We start from the raw sequence: 20,674 nt of genomic DNA, 5'->3' as shown, positions 1-20,674 counted from the left end.
GGGCCTAGACCCTGAAGAAGGGTCTAGGCCCGAAACGTCAGCCTTCCTGCTCCTCTGATGCTGCTTGGCCTGCTGTGTTCATCCAGCTCTACACCTTGTTATCTCTTGCCATCTTTACCCAGGTCTATATGTGACTCCAGATCCACAGCAATTTGGTTGACCCTTAAATGCCCTCTGAAATGCCTAGCAGGTCACTCAGTTTCATTGGCAATTAGGGAAGGGCAACAAATGCTCACTATACCAGTGGCACGCACCTCTTACAGTCATACAGCACGGGAACAGAGCCTTTAGTCCAACTCGTCTGCGCCGACCGGATACCGAAAACTGATCTAGTCCCATTTGCCAGCATTTGGTCTGTATCCCTCTAAACCCTTCCTATTCATGTACCCATGCAGTTGATTATTATGAGAGCTCTATTTCACTCATGGGGATCTGTGATCCTCTGCCTAAGAAGATAGCAGAAATTGATCTCAATGTTTTAAAAAAGATGTTGGACAAGTACTTTGTGTGGAGTGTGACGGCCAAAGAGAGGGGCCATGGGACTTCTCCCAACTTGTTCTGCATTAAAGATGACAATGATGTATCTTTTTTCCCGATGGGTGAAATTTTCTCATGCTCAACATGTTCAGTGCTTTTAAAGAAAAATGTTTTGCATTGTAATGCAGGCTCTGTACTACTTGGGTATTGCCAGCATATGTTCAGATTAGAATAAACTGTAGAATATCTGCTTGCAAGTGGATACTGTCAATTAAGATCACAGGGACACACCTTTTCTACAAATGACATATTTACATACACAAATTTATTGGAGGAATTTTTGAACTAGGCATGGATTGCAAAATTGCAACACCTCTATAACCCAGAGAAATACGGAAGTTGAGGTTGTTTACTTGCCCGCCGAGCTGGTTTGTTTTTGTTCAGATGTTTCGTCACCGTGCTAGGTGGAGCCTCCGATGAAGCGATGTTATTCTACTCTGCCTGGAATTTATACTGTCTGGTCCATTATGCTGAGTACTGTAATTTCTGGTTTTGATCTGTATGAGCTTGTATGTAGGGTCCAATTCTGTAGGTTTGTTGATTGAAGTAAGGGTGGAGAACCATGTCGCTGAATTCCCGTGCATGTCTGTGTTAGGCTTGGGCTACTAGTTTACCTTGTCCCAGTTAAATTGATGGCCTTCATTGTCTGAATGTTCTGATGTTAAGGAGAGTTTGTCATGCTGTTTTGCTGCTAGCTGATGTTCATGTTCATGTTCATGTTCATGTTCATGTTCATGTTCATGTTCATGTTCAGACAGTTTAAGTTCCAAGAAGAGTAGAATAACATCGCTTCATCGGAGGCTCCACTGATGATGTCACCTAGCATGGTGATGAAACGTCTGAACAAAAACAAGCCAGCTCGGCAAGCAAGTCAACAACCTCATCCGCAACCCGAGCTACAGATCTTTGCTAAAACTTTAAATATGGAAGTTGGCAACTAATTTATTTAAAAATATTTGAATTTAGCTTTTGAATGAACTAAAGATTTTAGAGGCAGGGGACTATGGATAATAGGCTGTTCATGAAGATATTTAAGTGATGGTGTGTGGATGTGCCGAAAGTGTCATTCAGTATTTCAGCAACAGATGGGGTGAGCCAGGTGATGGAAGTGAACAAAGTTATAGAATTGAAAGTAACTGTCACTTTTTTTAACATTTTGAAATTTGATTTATTTATTTTATCAGCACTAAAAGTTAAGGACATGTGGGTCATTTTGGCTAAGTGGTAGTGTGACAAATCAGGCCAGGACTATGATGATGTGGTTGAGATAGGCGGAGAGCTGAGCACTTCAAACATATGTTTCCTTAATCTGAAGAGATTGCATTGCATTGCATTGCATTGAATGGAATGGAAGGGAACTGAAATATGTTGCCTTTGTGAGAGGAGCTTTGGGCTGAATAGAGAAGACATCAGCAGAGCATAACCTTAAATTCTATTCTTGGAGGGCAGGTTTGGATCACGGAGAGCAGGCTAAATAAATGTGGAAGCATGGAAGGATTGGGATTTAGATTAGGCAGAACAAAAAGTAAGCACCTAAAATCAAGAAAGCATATAAACAATAATGAAACACACCAGGACTTTGGTTAGACCACTTGTGGAATATTACATTCAGTTCTGGTCTCCTTGCTGTAGGAAGGATGTTGTTAAACTTGAAAGTGTTCAGGAAAGATTTACAAGGATGTTGCCGGGTTTGAGCTATAGACAGAGGCTGATTGGATTGGGACTTTTTCCCTGGAGCGTCGGAGGCTGACGGGTGACCTATCTAGAGGTTTAGAAAATCATGAGGGGCATGGATAAGATGACTATTCAAGGTCTTTTCCCCAAGGTAGTGGAGACCAAAACTAGAGGGCATAGGTTAAGGTGAGAGGGGAAAGTTTTAAAAGGGACCTAAGGGGCAACTTTTTCACGCAGAGGGTGGTGTGTGTATGGAATGAGCTGCCAGAGGAAGTGGAGGATGGTACAATAACAACGTTTAAAAGGCATCTGGATGGCTATTTTGGAGCATTGATAATTGGAGGAAGATAGCAGCAGATCAAGATGCTCCACTGTTCCGTCCGTTCTTTTTCTTTCTTTCTCTGTTTTTCCTCCTTTTCTGTGTGTTTTGTTTTTTCAACTTTTGACCCGGACTTATCCGGAGGGGAATGAAGGAGCTGGGGAGCCCCGGAGGTGAATTCCGGAGCCGAGGCCAGCACGGGGAAGCAGTCCCGGAGTGGAGGTCGGTGTGGGGAAACGAGTCCTGGAGAAAATTTATCTTGGAGCAGCTGAGAGCCAGTGCAGAGTGGACTAGAGGCTTGGAGTGGAGTGGAGTAGAGTGGAGACAGTTGTTGGACTGTCGTCGGGCATGGGTGGTCAGACCATGTGTGGAAGCCCCTGTGCTGAGCTACTGCAATGTAATTTTTATTTGTCATTTGCTTATCTGATTGTAATGTCTATCCTTTTAACATATACAAGAATCACTGTAAAGTAATGCAACTACTTTTCTATTCCTCTTTGTATCTAAGATTTGTGCCTAAGCACTTTGTACCTAAGATGGCGCCGTAAGAGGCAACATTCACTGTACTGCTGTACTTCTGTACTTGAGTGCATGTGACAAAAAAGGATATTCTAATTCTAATACATGTAGGAAGGTTTGGAGGGATATGGACCAAATGCTGGCAAATGGGACTGGATTAACTTATGACATCTGGTAGGTATGGTCAAGTTGGACCGAAGGGCCTGCTTCTGTGCTGTACATCTGTGACTCTATAAAAATAATTGAAAATGAGACTGGGAGCACTGTGCAGTGAGTCAGCATTGTTTAAAACAGTGCAAAAGTAGAGCAGTGAACACTTTGCGTTTCAGGTGAAGGAATCTCACTGCAGTACAGGTTAAGTGTACCTCAGCTTTTCTAAAGGGTTAGTACAGTCAGTTCATCTTCTAGTTAGTATAGGGAGTTCAGGTAGTGAGTAAGTTTGGGGGCTGCTATTTGTTGGAGAGTGATAACTATAATTTTTAGGTAGCTGACTAAGTTTTAACTTGTAATCTAACAGCCAGTAGAGGGTTAGTCATGTCAATTGATGAGGTTTTGTATTCCATCTGCGAGATGTTGTCAATCATGGATGCTAAGAGCATCCTTGATAATTACATCTGCAGGAAGAGCACCTAGCTTCAGTTGCTTACTAAACGAATGGATTGACTTGAGCAGCAGTTAGAGACACGAAGGAGCACACACATGTTAGAGAACAGCATAGATAGAAATTATAGAAATGTGGTCACACCGAAGGTACAGGAAGGTAGATGGGTGACCAGTAGACGGGGCAGGCAGTTAGAGCAGGAGTCCCTGCAGCTATCCCCCGTCAAACAAGTACTCTGTTTTGGATACTAATGAGGGGTTGGCCCATCCGGTGACAGCAGCAACAGCCAGAGCAATGGCACCATGTCTTGCCTTGCCAACAGAAGGGAGGGACAAAGCATAGTAAAGCAATAGCAATTGGAGATTTAATAGTCAGGGGTATAGATAGGTACTTATGTGGCCGCAAGAGAGACTCCAGGATGGTATGCTGCCTCCCTGGTGCTGGGACGGACAGGTCAAGGGGGCGGGATGAGGTTAGTAGGTAGGAGATGGGGGTGGGGCTTGGGGTGGGAGGAGGGGATAGGTGGGAGGAAGGACAGGTTAGGGAGGCTTGGACTGTATTTGCCCCAGCCCCAAGAGATGGATCTAATGTCCCAGGAATCTGAAACCCACCCTCTTGCACCCTCTATATATTCATCTGATTTTATATTGGCATGACATTGGCAATCCTGAGATCGCTAGTTTTGTTGTACTTTTTAACTGGCGTCCTAATTCCCTATATTCTGCTTTCAGCTCATCGTTTTTTAATATGTATGTTGCTGGAGACAGTGTTGCACGCCGAACACCCTGGAGACAATATACCATCTTGGAGTCTCTGAGCCACAGAAACCTCTATTCCTCTTACGTTTAAATCTCCTATTGGTACTGCATTGCTGCGCTTATTCCTCCTCGCCCATGTGGTATAGGCATGATGTAACGAATTTGGCTGTTGCTACTTTCCTCTGAGAGGCCATTCTGCCCAACAGCATCTAAAGCAGTATATCTGTTTTTCAGGAGAATGGCCAGAAGGGGCTCCTGTGCTGTCGCTTCCTCTTTCTCTGCCTGGTGATCATCCGTTCTATCCTTGCCTGCAGAGTGACCACTTCTGTGCTATCCACAATACTTTAAGCCTTCTGGATGCTCCAGACTATCCCTAATTTCCCCTTTAGCTCTGAAGCTCAGGCTTCCAGGAGCTGCAGCTGAAGACACTTCCTGCACATGTTCTGGTCCTGGGCAGTGGAACTGTACCAAAATGCAGCCTGGAGCTCTCCTCTATATCTTACTACTTTAAACTAAATCCTTAGATTGCTCTTAAAATCAAATAACCTTAAGTACTTCAGGTCCTCTTCACTATAGCCTTTAAAAACCATAAAGCCAAAATAAAGACCTTACAAATTATAAGCAATTAAAAGTAGTATTAAGCGCATCTTTTGTCCTCTCAAGAGCTCTGCTTCTGGATTTACTGAAGGATCACTCTGCTCCCACTGCTACTCCAGAGCTCAATTTGAACCTCGTCTTTTATCAGGAAGCTTCCCTGCTGCTGTTTACCCCTAGGTTTGCTCTGATCCTGCTCCAACTGGCTTCACTCACCTCTACTGGCTCCATCCCTGCCTCTTTGACCTGTCTGTCTCCTCTCCACCTAGCTTCTCCTCTATCCATCTTCTATCCGCCTCCCACTCTCTCCCTATTTATTTCAGAACCCCCTTCCCCTCCCCCATTTCTGAAGAAGGGTCTAGGCCTGAAACGTCAGCCTTCCTGCTCCTCTGATGCTGCTTGGCCTGCTGTGTTCATCCAGCTCTACACCTTGTTATCTCAATATCTGGAATTGCCTTGAAAGCAGTTGTGTTTTTGAGACAAAATGAATGTAGGTGTTGGAGGGATGTATTTTTTTTTTCCAGTTCGTGAAACCTCCTCAATACCTGAATAAAAAGCAGTGAGTGCGTAATTTAATGTGCATGCTGGGGGTGCCCAAAGTACTCAATATGAAGCCAAAGGAGTTAATTTTCATTTGGAATTGAATGCATTTCTTTTTGCCTTTTTTCTTTTCTCTTTCATCACAACATATCTTTTGTAAACAAATTTTGAACAGATGCCTTGTGCTCCAAGGTCAACATCAAGTAAAGCAAGACTCCTGGATAACTCCACTACAAACTTACAACCCAAAAAAAAAAAATCCATTCACAATTACTCTGTTTCCTATCATGTGGCCAATTTTGTATCCTTGTTGCTGCTGTCTCTTATAATCTATGAGCTCAAACTTGAGTCTTTTGTGTGGTACTGTGCCAAACATCTTTTGGAATGCTTGTGCACCACTCAACAGCATTACCCTCATTAATCCTCTATACCCCTAATAAACTGCAATAATTTAGTTAGACATGGTTTTTGGCTTGAGAAATCCACGCTGGCTGTTTTTAATTTATGCACATTTGTCCATGTGACTATTAATATTATCTTGTATTATTGAACTAACTGGTCTGTAACTGACAGGCTTTTCCTTGCACCCTTTTTTTTTTTTTTGAACAAGTAGAATGTTTGCAATTAATCAGGCCTCAGGAATGAAAAATTGTGGCCAGTGCCTCTGCAATTAATACAGTCATTTCCTTCAATATCCTTGGATGCATTTCATCTGGTCTATTGCTTTATCAACTTTAAATACAGTCAGTCCACTACCATCTCTTTATCAATTTTGAACTCTTCTAATGACTGAATTTCCTCCTCTCTCACCTTCTCCTGGATTGTATCTGTTTCCTTGGTAAAGTACAGATACACAGTATTTATTTAATACTTTAGCCATGCTCCTGTGTAATTCCCTTTTTATGACCTTGAATTAGTCCTTCTTTTAACATCCTTTTACTATGTATGTGCCTATAGAAGACTTTTTGGTTTTCCTTTGTATGTTAGCTGTCAGTCTCTTTTCAAATACCTTTTTCTTTCTGTTGCTTTGTCATATCTGTTCTGAACCATCTAATTCAGCTTGGTTCTCAATTGTATTTTCTACCTGGCATCTGTTTAAAGACAGTTTTTCCCTTTATCTTAGTTTCTATCTTCTTTTTTCATCCAGGGATCTTAGGATTTGTTTGCCTTGCCTTTTGCTTTTGAGAGAATGCACCTTGACTGTGCCTGAACCATCTCTAGAAGGTAGACAGTCTTTTTCTTTTGGCTTTTGGCTCCAATCTATCTGGCCCAGGTTCATTCTTGCCCTCTTGAAATCAGCTGTGTCTCCCAGTTAATTATTTTTGCTCTGGATTATTCATTGTTCTTTTTCACTATCATCCTCAACCTCTTGAAATAATTTGATACTGACCCTTAAATGCTTCCCTGCAGAGACTTCAACTACTTGGCCTACCTTATTCCACTGGTTGAGCAGTGACTCTTTGCTTGCTGGACTGGACACAGTCTGCTGTCGAGAATTTCTCCTGAACACAATCAAAGAACACCTTGTATCTCTGCACTTTATGCTGCGACTGTCCCGGTTTACATTCAGACAAATACAAGTTCCTCATTACAGCTACTCTACAAATATTTGTAACTCTCTGTAATTGCCTTCTAGCTTTGTTCCTCCACACCTTTCCCGCTATTTGGCGGTTTGTAGACTATACTGAGCAATTAAACCATTTTTATTTATTACTCTAGCCAAATGTTTTGTTCTTGAACCCTTCGGGACATACACTTTCTCTAGCACTGCACTGCACTACACTTCTTAACCAATACCACCTACCCTCCTCCCTTTCTTCTTTTCCTATCTTTACTGGACACCTTGTATCTTGCAATATTTAGTACCAAATTGATACTTCTGTAAGTTTCTGTTGATCACTTGGGCCAATGGGCTGAAGAGTGGCAGATGGAGTTTAGTTTGGATAAATGCAAGGTGTTGCATTTTGGTAAAACGCACAAGGGCAGGACTTGTACAGTTAATGGTAGGGCCCTGGGAAATGTTGTCGAACAGAGACACCTAGCGGTTCAGGTGTCGTCCCAGGTAGACAGGGTGGTTAAGGCATTTAGCACGCTTGCCTTCATTGCTCAGACCACTAAGTATAAGGAGTTGGAACGTCATGATGAGGTTGTACAGGATGTCGAGGTCACTTTTGGAGCACTTTGTAGAAACAGTTCTGGTTTGCCTGCTATAGGAAGGATATTATTACATTGGATAGGGCTCAGAAAAGATTTACCAGGATGTTGTGGAGACTGGAGGGTTTGAGATAGGCTGGGACTTTTTTCCTGGAGCGTAGGAGGTTGAGGGGTGACCTAGAGTTTTATAAAACCACAAGCGGCATGGATAAGGGAACTAGCAAAGGTCTTTAAAGTGGGGGAATTCAAAACTAAAGAGCATATTTTTAAGGTGAGAGGAGAAAAGATTTAAAAGGGACCTGAAGGGCAACGTTTTCACACATAGGATGATTTGTCTGGAGAATGAACTGCCAGAAGAAGTGGTAGATGCAGGTACAGACAATTGGACAGCTACATGAACAGGAAAGGTTTAGAGTTATATGGGCCAAATACAGGCATGTGGGACTAGTTTAGTTTAGGAATCTAGGTCGGCATGGGCAAGTTGGACCAAAGGATCTCTTTCCGTGTTATATGACTCTCTGCCTCTGATTGCTACTGCCATGTTACAACTTGGTGAGGAGGGTGATGAGCTCCTTTCTCATCAACACACCCTGTCAGTCGTATTTTTTTTGACACGTAGTTATAACACTTCAATTAAATGTAGGTAGCCAGATCTAAAATGAAGGAGACCCAATTCCAAGGTTATATGGAGTGAAGGAGATTGATGTTTTGTGCCCTATTAAAACCAATGCATCAAGAGCACATGACATTAAAACGTGTGCTCACGCACGTGTACACATGCACCAAGGGTAGTAAGCTTAGAAAGAAAAGGGGATCAGATGGTGTCTATGCAGGCAGAATATTCAAATAATTTCAGTTTAAAGTTTTTAGACTCATTGTGTTGTGAGTGCAAAACTTGAATCCAAACAGGTTAGCTGCTGCCCTATTTTCTTGGAAATGGCAAAGCTTGCTGGTAAACTGGAGTTGTTGATGACTAAAAAGCAAATTACTGCAGATACTGGAGATCAAAAATGAGAACAAAAAATACTGGAGAAAAACCGGTTTGGTAATATGTGGAGAGAGAAAGCATTTGTGTTTCTATTAAGGTCTGGGATTGGTTGGTGTAGAACCATGTGGGTGGAGGTAAGAAATAACAAATCAAAGCAGTCACTATTAGGAGCAGTCTGCAGGCCCCTAACACAGCAGTCAATAAATCAGGGCATGAAGGCATGTAACAAAAAAAGCAATGCATTAATCATGGGTGACATTAACCTTCATGTGGATTGGGAAATTTTGAATCTAAGGTAGCCACAGGGAAAAATTCATGAAATTCTTAGAACAATATGTTGTGGATCCAACCAGAGATCAGGCTATCTTGGATCTGATAATGAGGCAGGTTTGATAGTCATCTGAGTAAATGATCCCTGAGGGACCAGTGACCATAACCTGTTGAATTCAAACATTTCAAATATGTTTACAAAAGGCCAAAGTGAACATAGACCCCCATGGAGAGCAAGGCTGTGGAAACAATGGGGAACCAGGAAATGACAGGAGTTCAGCGAATACTTTGCTTTAATCTTCATGGTAATAGACATTAAAAAAGCATTCCAAAAATACTAAATAATTGGGGGGACTAGCAGGGGAGGAAATAAACTTAATGATCATTAAGCAATGTTGAATTCAGCTTTCAGTTCAAGTGTGAGAACCTTGAGACAGAGATAACAAGAATTGCAGATCAGCAATAGTATTTTTTCCTGTAATGGGGCTATAAGCTAGTCAGATTTCTGCACCTGATGAGCGGCACCCAAGGATTTTAAAGGAAGTAGCTACAGAGATGTTGGATGCAATGGTCATAATTTCCAAGAATATTTCTATTCGGGAAGTGGCAGTTTTCCAAACCTCTGATAATGTACCACCCTTATTCAAAAAGGGAGGGAGTCAAGAATCTAGTATCTTTAGGCCAGTTAGCTAAATACTTAGCATTCTGAAAATGCTAGAGTTTGTTATAAAGGATGTAATAGCAGAGTATTTAGAAATGCTTGATATACTCAGAGTCAGCATGACCTCATGAGGGTAAAATCATACCTGATAAATTTATTACAATTTTGAGGAATAACAAATAGATAGATGGAGACCAGTAGATGCAATATATTGGGATTTCCAAAAAGTGTTTGACAAGGTACCACACATTAGGGTAGTTAAAGTAACTGTGCATGGTATTGAAGTAGTGTATTAGTGTGGGTAGAGGATTGGCTAATAAATAGCACAGAGTTGGAATAAAGGGGGCATTTTCAGGATGGCCACCAGTAATTACTGGAATGCCAAAGGGATCAGTGCCGGGGGACAATTGTTCATAACATATATTAGTGATATAGCTGATGGAAATGAATGTAATGTTGCCAACTAAATGTTATGTGCAAAAATGGGTGGAAGGGTGAGGATGTGAGCGGGATATAAACTGGTTAGGTGTGTGGATGAAAACTTGACAGAATGTAGTTTCTCAAAATGAGAGGTTATGCACTTTGGCAGGAAGAATGGAAGAGTTTAACATTATTTTAATGAAGAAAGACTGCAGAAATGATGGAGCAACCTCAATGGGCTGAATGATCTCCTTCTGCTCTTAAATCTTATGTATTCCTTAAGACTTAAGTGAACTACTGGGCTGTGTGTTGGCTTGGGCCAGCGATAATTCACTATTAGATATATCTTGCTCATTTCCTTAAATTCCCTCTTCATTCACCTGACCCCATAAGTGTTGCAACTGAAACTGGAAATTGTGGGAAGAGATTGGATTTGCAGTTCCTATTGAAATATCCTGCTGTTTCATCTCTGCTGAAAAGAATGGAAGAAGGATAACATTATTTTTCTTTTCCAAAAGGTGTGATCAACTGCAATTGAGATGTTCCATTGTAATTACTGTGATTTGGGGACGGCGTGCATTGATGAGCTAGATATTCACATTCTAGAGACACATACTGACTTTCAGTCTACTGACTGTCCTCCTGACAAATTATCCAATCAGATTTTTCCAGTTTCGACATGCTCCGATTTACAATCCAATCAGCCTGACATGCAGATATCTGTCAATCCTGGTAAGAATGCATTCATAAAACTGTTATTTTCTTTTGCTTCTTATTCCAGCATGTAACTGTGTTCAGTTTATGGAATTAGGTTAAGTACTGGTAGGTGTGCAAGCAGTGAAGCTCGTTGCTGTCAAGAAAAACATTGTTGAGTGGATATATTGGATACACTGAGTACTGAATTATAGCAACAAAATCAGATGTTCCTACTTCATTATTATAAACATACAGGGTGGAATCTCAAAGGTTAGAACAATATGGGGTATATGGTGAGACTTGTGGCAGAATTGTGCAAGATTTCTGATGGGGCCTGTCTAAATGTCAGAAGCATCACAAGCCATCCTGTATGTTTTTGACAAGTGATGTGGTAGGTTTCTTGCCATGCCATGATGAATTGCCAATTAGGGATTGTTGCTTGTTAAATACCTTGTTAAAGGCCCAACACACCTCATTAATATTCAACTTATCTTAGTAAATGTGCCAACGAGTTGGAAATTGACAAATCTTTACATGGAAATCAAAATGGGTACCTGGTGATTTCAACTCAGTATTTGTTCTAAAGGACCTCCTTACTGGACACCGCCACTTTGGGGCGCAGTCCATGGGCACAGGCCACTCACACCGCACATTCACAGATATTGTTATCAGACATGGGTTTAACAAGACTTTTTTTTACTTTTGTGCTCTGTGCCCTTGTGTATAAAGTGCAGGAAACTGCATTCCTTAACTACAACATGAACTTGCACACCATTTAGAATTTAGAACTGTGCCCTTTTTTAATGTCAGTCTTGGCATTCTTTCTAACAAAATGGTAGAACTTACTAGTTTCCTGCCTTAAATTTAATCTGCCAATTGCCTATTCAATCCATCAACATGCCCTTGACCTTTAGATGTTCTATGCTAACCTCCACACAGTTCCTATTGTATCTAAACTTTCAGTTGTCTGTAAGTTTTGAAACTCTGCCAAGTGCACCAAGGTGTAGCTATTTAAGTTGTGTATATAAGGAAGAGCAGTGAATCCATTGCAGCCCCAAAATCATTCAATAACAACATGGAGATGAGTAATTGTTCCTCTAGTGTGAATTTGAATTATTTCATTTTAGCACGTATCTATCCAGAGTAGGAAATGTCTTTCTTAATGTACGGACTTACCTATCGTCTCTTTTAGTGTACTTTCTTTTAAGAACATCCTCTGTTCTGGAATTTTATAATCTTGCTCGTTTTTCATTCAGGTCTTCCGAATATGTTTTAGTCATTTATTTTATACTTGACTGTACCTTCAATCATTTTCCTGGTTGAGACAATTGTGGTGGCGGAGTGACACTTATCACTAAATGACATATGGCTTGACCCCCCTACTCAGACATTTGTTCTCTCTTTTAGAGCATCCTGCCTTATTCCATCTTAACTGTGTTCAAATACTTAAAAAAAAATGTTTAAAAACATCTGTCGCTTTAAACTGTTACAGGCTCTGACAATATAATTTCAGAGCAAAATGATGGATTGACTTCACAGAATCTGCAGGACAGTACAATCCAGATAGGGTTAATTGTTGATTTGACCTGCAACTTAATTGTCCAGTGTTTCTCTCAGGATCACTATATAAATAAAAGTTGAATTCTGTCACAGTAAATGAGACAGATTTCTGATTGTTACGAATAAATTATTTCAGTCAGGTAAGACGTAATGTTATGAGGTAGTTGTGATTTAGAACTCACTGTTCTGAGAAATGGTTGAGACATAAGTTTCAGAATGAAACTAGAGGAGTATATGAGCAAAAAAGAAATTTTAAAAAATTGAAATACACGGGCAGATGTATAAGAGGATAGTTCATGACTCACAGCAACGATATGTCCCAGTCCTAGAAAGAATGCTAGAACGGGGATAAACCATGATTAACCAATGAAATTAAGGATTAAATCACATTAAAAGAAAAAATACAATGTGACCAATAATAGTGCTAAACCAGAGGTTTGGAAGAATTTTAAAAGCCAACATAAGATTACCAAAAAGTAATAAAAGGGGGGGAAAACAAACTGAGGGTATACTAGCATGTAACTTAAAAATTGACAGTAAAAGTGTGTTTAAATATATATATCTTAAAAAAAAGTTGGCCCCTTAAGAGAATGAAGCTGGGGAAGTAAAAATGGGGAACCATGAAATGGCAAATGACGTGAATAAATATTTTGCATCAGTCTTCACGGTAGAGGACACTAATAGCATTCTAAATAATGATTGGGCCAATAGAGGGGGAAGACATAGATACAATAATTATCACAAAAGAAAAGTAATAGGGAAATTAGTGTGGCTGAAGACTAATAAGTACCCTGGACCTGATGGGTTGAATCCTACAATATTAAAGGAAGTAGCTACAGAGATTCTGGATGCGTTGATAGTAAACTTTCAAGAATCCCTAGATCTGGAAAACTCAGGGCAGTGGGAACTGCCATTGTAACGTCCTTATTCGAAAAGGGCAAGAAACAAACATACGGGTAAATATAGAGATAACAGTGTGGCGCTGGAGGAACACAGCAGGCCAGGCAGCATCAGAGGAGTAGGAAAGTTGATGTTTCGTGTCGGGTTGGGGGGGGGGGTCCCAACCCAAAATATCAACTCTCCTCCTCTGCTGCCTGGCCTGCTGTGTTCCTCCAGCATCACACCGTTATCTCTGACTCCAGCGTCTGCAGTTCTTACTATCTCTGTACGGGTAAATATAGGCCAGTTAGCTTAACATTTGTCATTGGGAAAATGTTGGAGTCTAAAGCATCTGCCAGCAGAGCGTTTAGAAATAATACAATCAAGCAGAGTCAGCATGGTTGCGTGAAGGGGAAATCATGTGGATCATAATGTGGGAAAATGTGAGATTGTGTGCTTTGGCAGGGAGAACAGAAAATCTGAATAGTTTTCAAGTGGAGTAAGACTGCAGAAAGCTGAAGCACAGAGGGATTGACAGGTCCTTGTGCATGAATCATATGAAAATCTAGCGCATAAGCTCAGGTAGCAGGGAAGGCATTTGGACAGGTGGCCTTAATTTCAAAGGGTATGGTGTATAATGGTAGGGAAATCTTGCTAAAACTACACAAGACCACAGCTTGAACACTGAACTGTTTTGATTTGTTATTTAAGGAAACATTTATTGGCATTGTAAGCATTCAAAAGAAGGTTCATTAGGTTGATACAAAGCTTGAAGTGATTTTCTTAGGGGGAGAGGTTGAGTAGGTTGGGCTTGTAGAAGAAATGAGGGATGACCTTATTGAAACATGCAATATGCTTAAGGGGTCTTAACAGGGTAGATACAGAAAAGTTGTTTCCTCTTGTGGGAGCGTCTAGGACAAGAGGGCATATTCTCAGAGGAAGGATTTTCCCGTTTTAAGACAGAAGAAGGAATTTCTGAGTGGTGAATCTATGAATTCTTTACTATAAGAGGGCTGCCAAGACTCTGTTTCAAGTGTATTCAAGGCTGAGATAATCGGAAAGGAAATTGAGTTGTGAAGATAGGCAAGAAAGTGGAGTTGAGAATTATCAGAAATTGTGATCTCATTGAACAGCAGAACAGACTTGATGGGCCGACTAGGCTACATCTGCTTCTACATCATAAGGTCTTAATTAGATGAGATAGATGGAATGGATCTAGTTTTATTTATCTTTAAGTTTTTAATAGGCTACTAAGGAACCAAGATTCTATTCTGAGGCATTTATTTAAATACCAGCATAGACTGGTTGAGCCAAATGTTCCGTTTCTTTTTAATAAAAGCAAAATACAATGGATGCTGGAAATCTGAATATAAACAGAAAATAGTGCAGAAACTCAGTGGGCCTGACAGCACCTGTGGAGTCAGAAACAGTTTAAATTCTGAGTCCAAAGATATTTCTTTAAAACTAAGTGTTTGTCTTTTGCTGTATACTTCTACATAATCCTATGTAATTTTACTGTGATATTCACCCTCTGTGTAGGACAAGGCTCGAGAGTTGGGAACAAGAGTGACTTGAATGAGGATTTGATCCACAGCAGTCATGTTATTCTGTCAGTTGACCATTTCCAAATGAGTGGTGAGTATCCTTATGGATGCAAAGCTTTCAAGGAATATATGAATCCCTCTTGTGAGACAGTTGGGAAATTAGGAACACTAGAAGATTCAAACAAACAAGTTGCTCATTCCAACACAAATGGAACATTTGCCATTGAGCAGGTGACGGATGTGTATAGTATTGCATGTGACAATGAATGCAATAAACCCAACATTTTCAACAAGGAGTCAGAATTAGATCAGTGTCTGCTGAAGGACACTACTTTGCCCTTCAAAACTGCTGAGGAACCGGAAATGACAAACCTGGGTCACACACAACTTCATGAAACTACGTTGGGAGTAACTAAGGAAACGGATCTGCGTGAAAGTTTGTTGTTTTTACCTCTGGATGGAGGATGGAATATGCTGCCAAAACAGACTAATCCTGATAAACCAAACAAAGATGGGACGGAAATGGAAGTAGATGGAAAATTAGTTGCAGAGACTGGTAAAATGTCCTGTTTGTGGTGTGAATGCGACACATTCAACAAACAATGCTTTGAAGGTCATACAAAAGAACAACATAGTTACTTTGGAAGTGACGAAGAGACTCCAATCTCCACAATGGAGCTAGAGTACTTAGGATGTAAAGAACAGGACTTCAATTCTCAAGTTGATTCAATGAATTATGCTTCTCGGAATGCAGAGACAATAGTGAGAGAGAGTGAACTGTGTAGAACTGAATGTGAAAACCGTCTCTCAAAAAGCAATTCAGATAACATCTCAATAACTGGTGGTCGCAAACCTTCCAAGAATATGCGACAGAAATCTGTAACACATCCTACTTTTCGGCAAAATGTCAGAAGAATATTAAAACTTAAAAACAGCCAAACTGTATTCTACGTGAAACGACTATGTTTGTTTCATTGTGTTATTTGTCGATTTCATACTTTGTACCGTCGTTGTGTCTTGCGCCATGTGAGAAGAATGCATCATAACCACATTAGAAGTCCTAAACTGAAAGGCTGTGTTAGGTTTTCCAATGGTTTAAGTACACTGAAACTTTGTAAAAAGGATTGCACTTTAAAAAAGTTAACTTTGAAAAGGGGTCCACTGCCCTTGGAAAGAAAGTGTTCCCGAGTACTCAAACCAGATAGGAGTGTAAGAAGTGAAAATGTAAATTTGATGCCTTTTGTTGCAAATCCATCAGTTTGCCCTAGTAAATCAGATATTACTGAATCTAAAAATTGCTTAAGAAAGCAACATATTAATCCACGTCATGAAGCATCATTGGTCCAACAGATTAATGATCAAATTCAATTTTCAGTACCTTATCTTCTGGCTAATGATTCAGATGTTAAAACAAGTTCAGAAATACCTAAAGATCCTCCAGGAGCTACTTCACATTTTTCACCGTTAATGACTTCTTTTGAGAAGATAACCTATGGTGATCTGAATATTAAAACTCTGCCACCTTCTAGTAAATGCCTGGCATTGGAAGCCATAGTGGAAAACCTGAAAAGTCGTGTGGCATCACCAATCAAATGCAGGCCAACAGTTGCATTGCTCAATGATCGAATAGCAAAGCCCAGACGGAGCATTCCATTTTGTCGAACAACAGAGGAGCAGCAGGCTAAGTGGGTGATGGAGGCATATAGTTTCTTAAAGCAACAGAAGATTGAAAGAGCTGCTGAGTTTTCCTCCTGTGATGATGATGATTGTCTCCTTGATGCAATGGCTGAAATTGAAGTTGTGCTATCTGATACAGATGATGATAACAGTAACTATTCACAAGTTTGTCGAAATTATGGAACTTCAAATGTAAACTTTGCAAAAGCAACAGAAGACAAAAGAGAAATTCTCAGTCTTGCGTCAAGTGCAAAAATGGAACCAGGAAATGTTTGTACTCGGTTGAACAAATGTGACATCTGTCCTTTTTCAAGTTCTAATATTATGTCAGTTCTGTCACACTATCATAGACAACACCCTGAAGAAAACATACCTTACCACAGGATCCAGAAATATAGCTGTAAGATGACCGTGCAGACGGGATTAGATTTACCTTTGCCCAAGCACAGTTTATTTTGGTTTGATTCTAAATCTGCTGATTCGGTTATCCCTTGCTTTACTGGATCTTCAGCATTGTGTTTCTGTGAACATTGTTCATTCAGTGGAGACTGGGTTTCTTTATTTGAGCATTACCAAAAATCTCATACATCTACAAACATAACTAAATATGGGGGACAGAAAGAGTCAGAGAGAAAAAATGTCAGCAATTTACAGGTTAGGGCTCCATTAGCTTCCACTTCTAGCAGTGAGCCACAGGTGGTGTTTCAGTGCCAGCTCTGTAATTTTACCTGCTCATCAAGACGAGTCATTTGTCGACACTATTGCATCAGGCAGAGTGTTACTTGTGCTCAAGTTGAAGACTTTGATATTCTTTACAAATGTGCCTTGTGTGTGTATACTCATTTAACTCAGGAAGGCCTCATTAATCATTATCTCGTATACCATGATATTGAACCTCAATTTAGCTCTCGTGGAATCAAGACAGGCCAGAATGAACTTGTCTCATTCGTATCCAGTGATGAGGATCTGAAGGCTGGTATGGAAAAACAGATATGTATGCTATGTTCATTTAAGGCTATTACTCAAAAAGAACTTTTGTTCCATTATAAATTACGACATCCAAGATTTTATTCCCAAAATAGGTGCACTATTGAATGTAAAAATCATGCCAATTTGCATATAACAAACCTAGATCCACAATTTTGTGAAGCAAAACATTTCAAGAATGGAAGTGAATGTGTAAAGACTATGTTGGAGTGGGGAATGAGTGTGGTCAATACCAAGGAGCCTTCAGCCTTTGGTGATGGCAGTGAACTTGAATTGATCAACTGTAAAAGAGATCGAGACTTAATAATGGCAGTGCCTGCCAGAGAACACCCGAGAAATCAAAACAACAGCCCAATCCATTATGGGCAGAAGGTCACCATGGCTGCAAACTCATTAGATGTAACAAGATTGCCATCTAAACAATTTCCACTGAACAGACCTGGAAGTCGGAGCTTAGAATACGACCTAATGCCAGGAAAGCAAAATGTTGACAGCAGTGACATTTTTTGTGAATTTGGTGATCCTGTGAATAAAATCACAGTCCAGGAATCTATATTTGGTGCTGAAGATGACTGGCAACAACGAGACCTGGTATGACTCACTGATTCTTAATTGTTTTTAATTCCTTTTGGGGTGACATAAGAATGGAAAAAAAAACGAAGAACAATACAATTTTTGTTTGCGTTTAACAAACTTATCGGCTTGAAATCACACGGCACTAAATAGGGAGATACACCTGAGGTCAAAGCTAACTTCAATATTTTAATCCATTGTTGACATGCTTCGTTTGAATACAGTTTAAACAAAAACATTAAGAACAGAGCTACTTGGTATAAGAGCTCGACTAAATTAGATAGTTATTTGAATGAACTTTCTCAGGCCTGTTGTAATGCACCCCTAGGACAGCTGTACATGTCTTAAAATGGCACCCAGATCTTCTGACTCTCCAGTAGGGACAAGCCCCCACCCACAGATGTGTAAAAACATTTCTGACAAGGTTGATATAGAAAATAATTATTTGCTTGTGGGGGGTGTTTGTGACAGTGGTTGTGTTCCGACCTCTGTGTCAGGAGGCCTGGGTTTAAGTCTATTGGCTCCAGTGGTGTGTCATAACATGTCTGAACAGGTTGATTTTAAAAATACTACTTTTTTTGTTCTTTTTCAAATTGGGTATGGCACAGGAACAGGCCCTTCGGCCCTCCTAAACCTGTGCTGATCATCATGCTCTGACTAAACTAAAAACCAAACCTTCTGCCCCTATTTGGTCTGTATCCCTCTATTCCCTCCCTATTCGTGTAACCATCCAGCTGCCTCTTAAATGTTGCCAACGTGCCTGCTTCCACCACCACCTTTTGGCAGTACATTCCAGGCTCCTACCACTCTCTGCGTGGAAAAACTTTCCTCGCACATCTCCCTTAAACTTTCCCCCGTCACCTTCAACCTGTGTCCCTTGTAATTGAAACTTCAACCCTGGGAAAAAGCCTCTGACTATCCACCCTATATATGCCTCTCATAACTTTGTAGACCTCTATCAGGTCTCCTCTCAGCCACCACCTTTCCAGTGAAAATAATCAGTCTTTTTAACCTTTCCTCCTAGTCAATACTCTCAAAACCGGGAAACGTCCTGGTAAACCTTCTTTGCACACTCTGAAGCTTCCACATCCTTCCAGTGATGTGCAGTTTTGGTTGTCACACAATACTTCAAATGCAGCCTAACAGGGGTTTGATATAGCTGCATCATGTTTTGCCAACTCTTGTACTCCGTGCTCCAGCTGATGAAGATAAGCGTGCCCTATAATCACTTTGGCCAACTGTGCCACTTTTAGGGAACTGTGGACCTGCATGCCCAGATCTGTCTGTATGTTAATGTTCCTAAAGGGTTCTGCGATTAACAGTATAATTTACACCTAAATTTGATCCTCCAAAATGCATCACCTCACATTTGTCAGGATTAAACTCCATCTGTCATTTCTGTGCCCGTCACCAACCTATCTCTATCCTGCTTTATCCTTTCACAATCGTTGGTACAATTAGCAACTGCACCAATCTTTGTGTCATCTGCAAATTTACTAATCAGACCAGCCACATTTTCCTCCAGATCATTTATGTATACTACAAACAACAGAGGACCCAAGACTGATCCCTGTGGAACACCACTAGTTACCGGTCTCCATTCTGAAAAACACCCTTCCATCGCTACTCACTATCTTCTATGACCAAGCCAGTTTTGTATCCAGCCTGTCCACCCTGAATCCCATATGATTTTAGTTTTTGTACCAATCTGCTATGTGGGACTGATAAACACCTTACTAACGTTCATATAAACTACATCCACAGCTCTTCCCTCATCAATTATCTTTGTCACCTCTTCAAAAAATTCAATCAGGTTGGTGAGACATGACCTTCCTCGTACGAAACCATGCTGCCTGTCACTAACTAGTCCATTTTCTTCCAAATGTGCATATATCCTGTCCCTCTGTATCTTCTCCAAGAGCTTCCCTCACCACCAATGTCAGACTCACCGGCCTGTAAGTTCCTGGATTATTTCCTGGAACAAGCTAATCTCTAGTCCTCTGGAACCTTGCCTGTGGTCAAGGAGGATGTGAAAATATCTGCTACTGTCCCAGCTATTTTTCCCTTGCCTCTTGCAGTAAACTGGGATAGATCCCATCTGGCTCTGGAGATTTGTCTACCTTACTGCAATTTAGGATACCCAAAACTTCCTTCTTTTAATATATTGACATTCTGTAGAGTATTCTCAGTCATCCCTGATCTCAACATCAGCCGTGTCATTTTCCTAGATGGACACCGATACAAAGTACTTATTAAGTATCTCTCCCACTTCCTGTGGCTCCACACATAACTTCCCTCCTTTGTCCTTGAGGGAGCCTACTTTTTCCCTTGCAACCCTCTTTTTCTTCTAATTTATGCACAAAAAGCTTTGAGATTCTTCTTGACCCTGTTTTGCTAAAAACCCCTTTTAGCCTTCCTAATTTCTCTATACTCCTCGAGGGCTTTGTCAGTTTCGGCTTGTTTTGGGTATGGTAATTTTTTCAAGCTTATTTCTCCTTTGTTTTAAATTGTAACTGCAACTATTTATTTTGCTTTGTCAAAATTGTTTTAACAAATAAATTTTAAGCAAAAATACTGAGATCTCAAATCTTCATGAAATAAGCAGATGTTCTAATTAACTTTTTTTTTGTATTCTACATACAGTAAGGTAAACTGTCAGCAAAAGCCAAGCTGCATGAACTCATTAAGAAATTATTAATTTGACACACCGATTTCTGAGTAAC

The 20,674-nt window shown here is 40.4% G+C and overlaps 1 protein-coding gene across 1 annotated transcript in view; it reads left to right on the top strand.

The window, feature by feature from the left end:
• The window catches only part of LOC125486434, a 22,565-nt gene extending 4,590 nt beyond the window's left edge, over nt 1-17,975 (top strand). The window contains exons 2-3 of the mRNA XM_048613881.1: nt 10,554-10,767; nt 14,710-17,975. Of these exons, the coding sequence (XP_048469838.1) occupies nt 10,575-10,767; nt 14,710-17,975 (3,459 nt within the window). The 5' untranslated portion in view covers nt 10,554-10,574. The remainder of the gene's footprint in view (nt 1-10,553; nt 10,768-14,709) is intronic.
• The last annotated feature ends 2,699 nt before the right edge of the window (nt 17,976-20,674 follow it).

The sequence above is a fragment of the Rhincodon typus genome, chromosome 29, assembly GCF_021869965.1.
Source record: "Rhincodon typus isolate 14 chromosome 29, sRhiTyp1.1, whole genome shotgun sequence".
NCBI classification, from domain to species: Eukaryota; Metazoa; Chordata; class Chondrichthyes; order Orectolobiformes; family Rhincodontidae; genus Rhincodon; species Rhincodon typus.
Note: the sequence above shows the minus strand (reverse complement) of the source record. Positions and strands in the feature narration are given on the sequence as shown.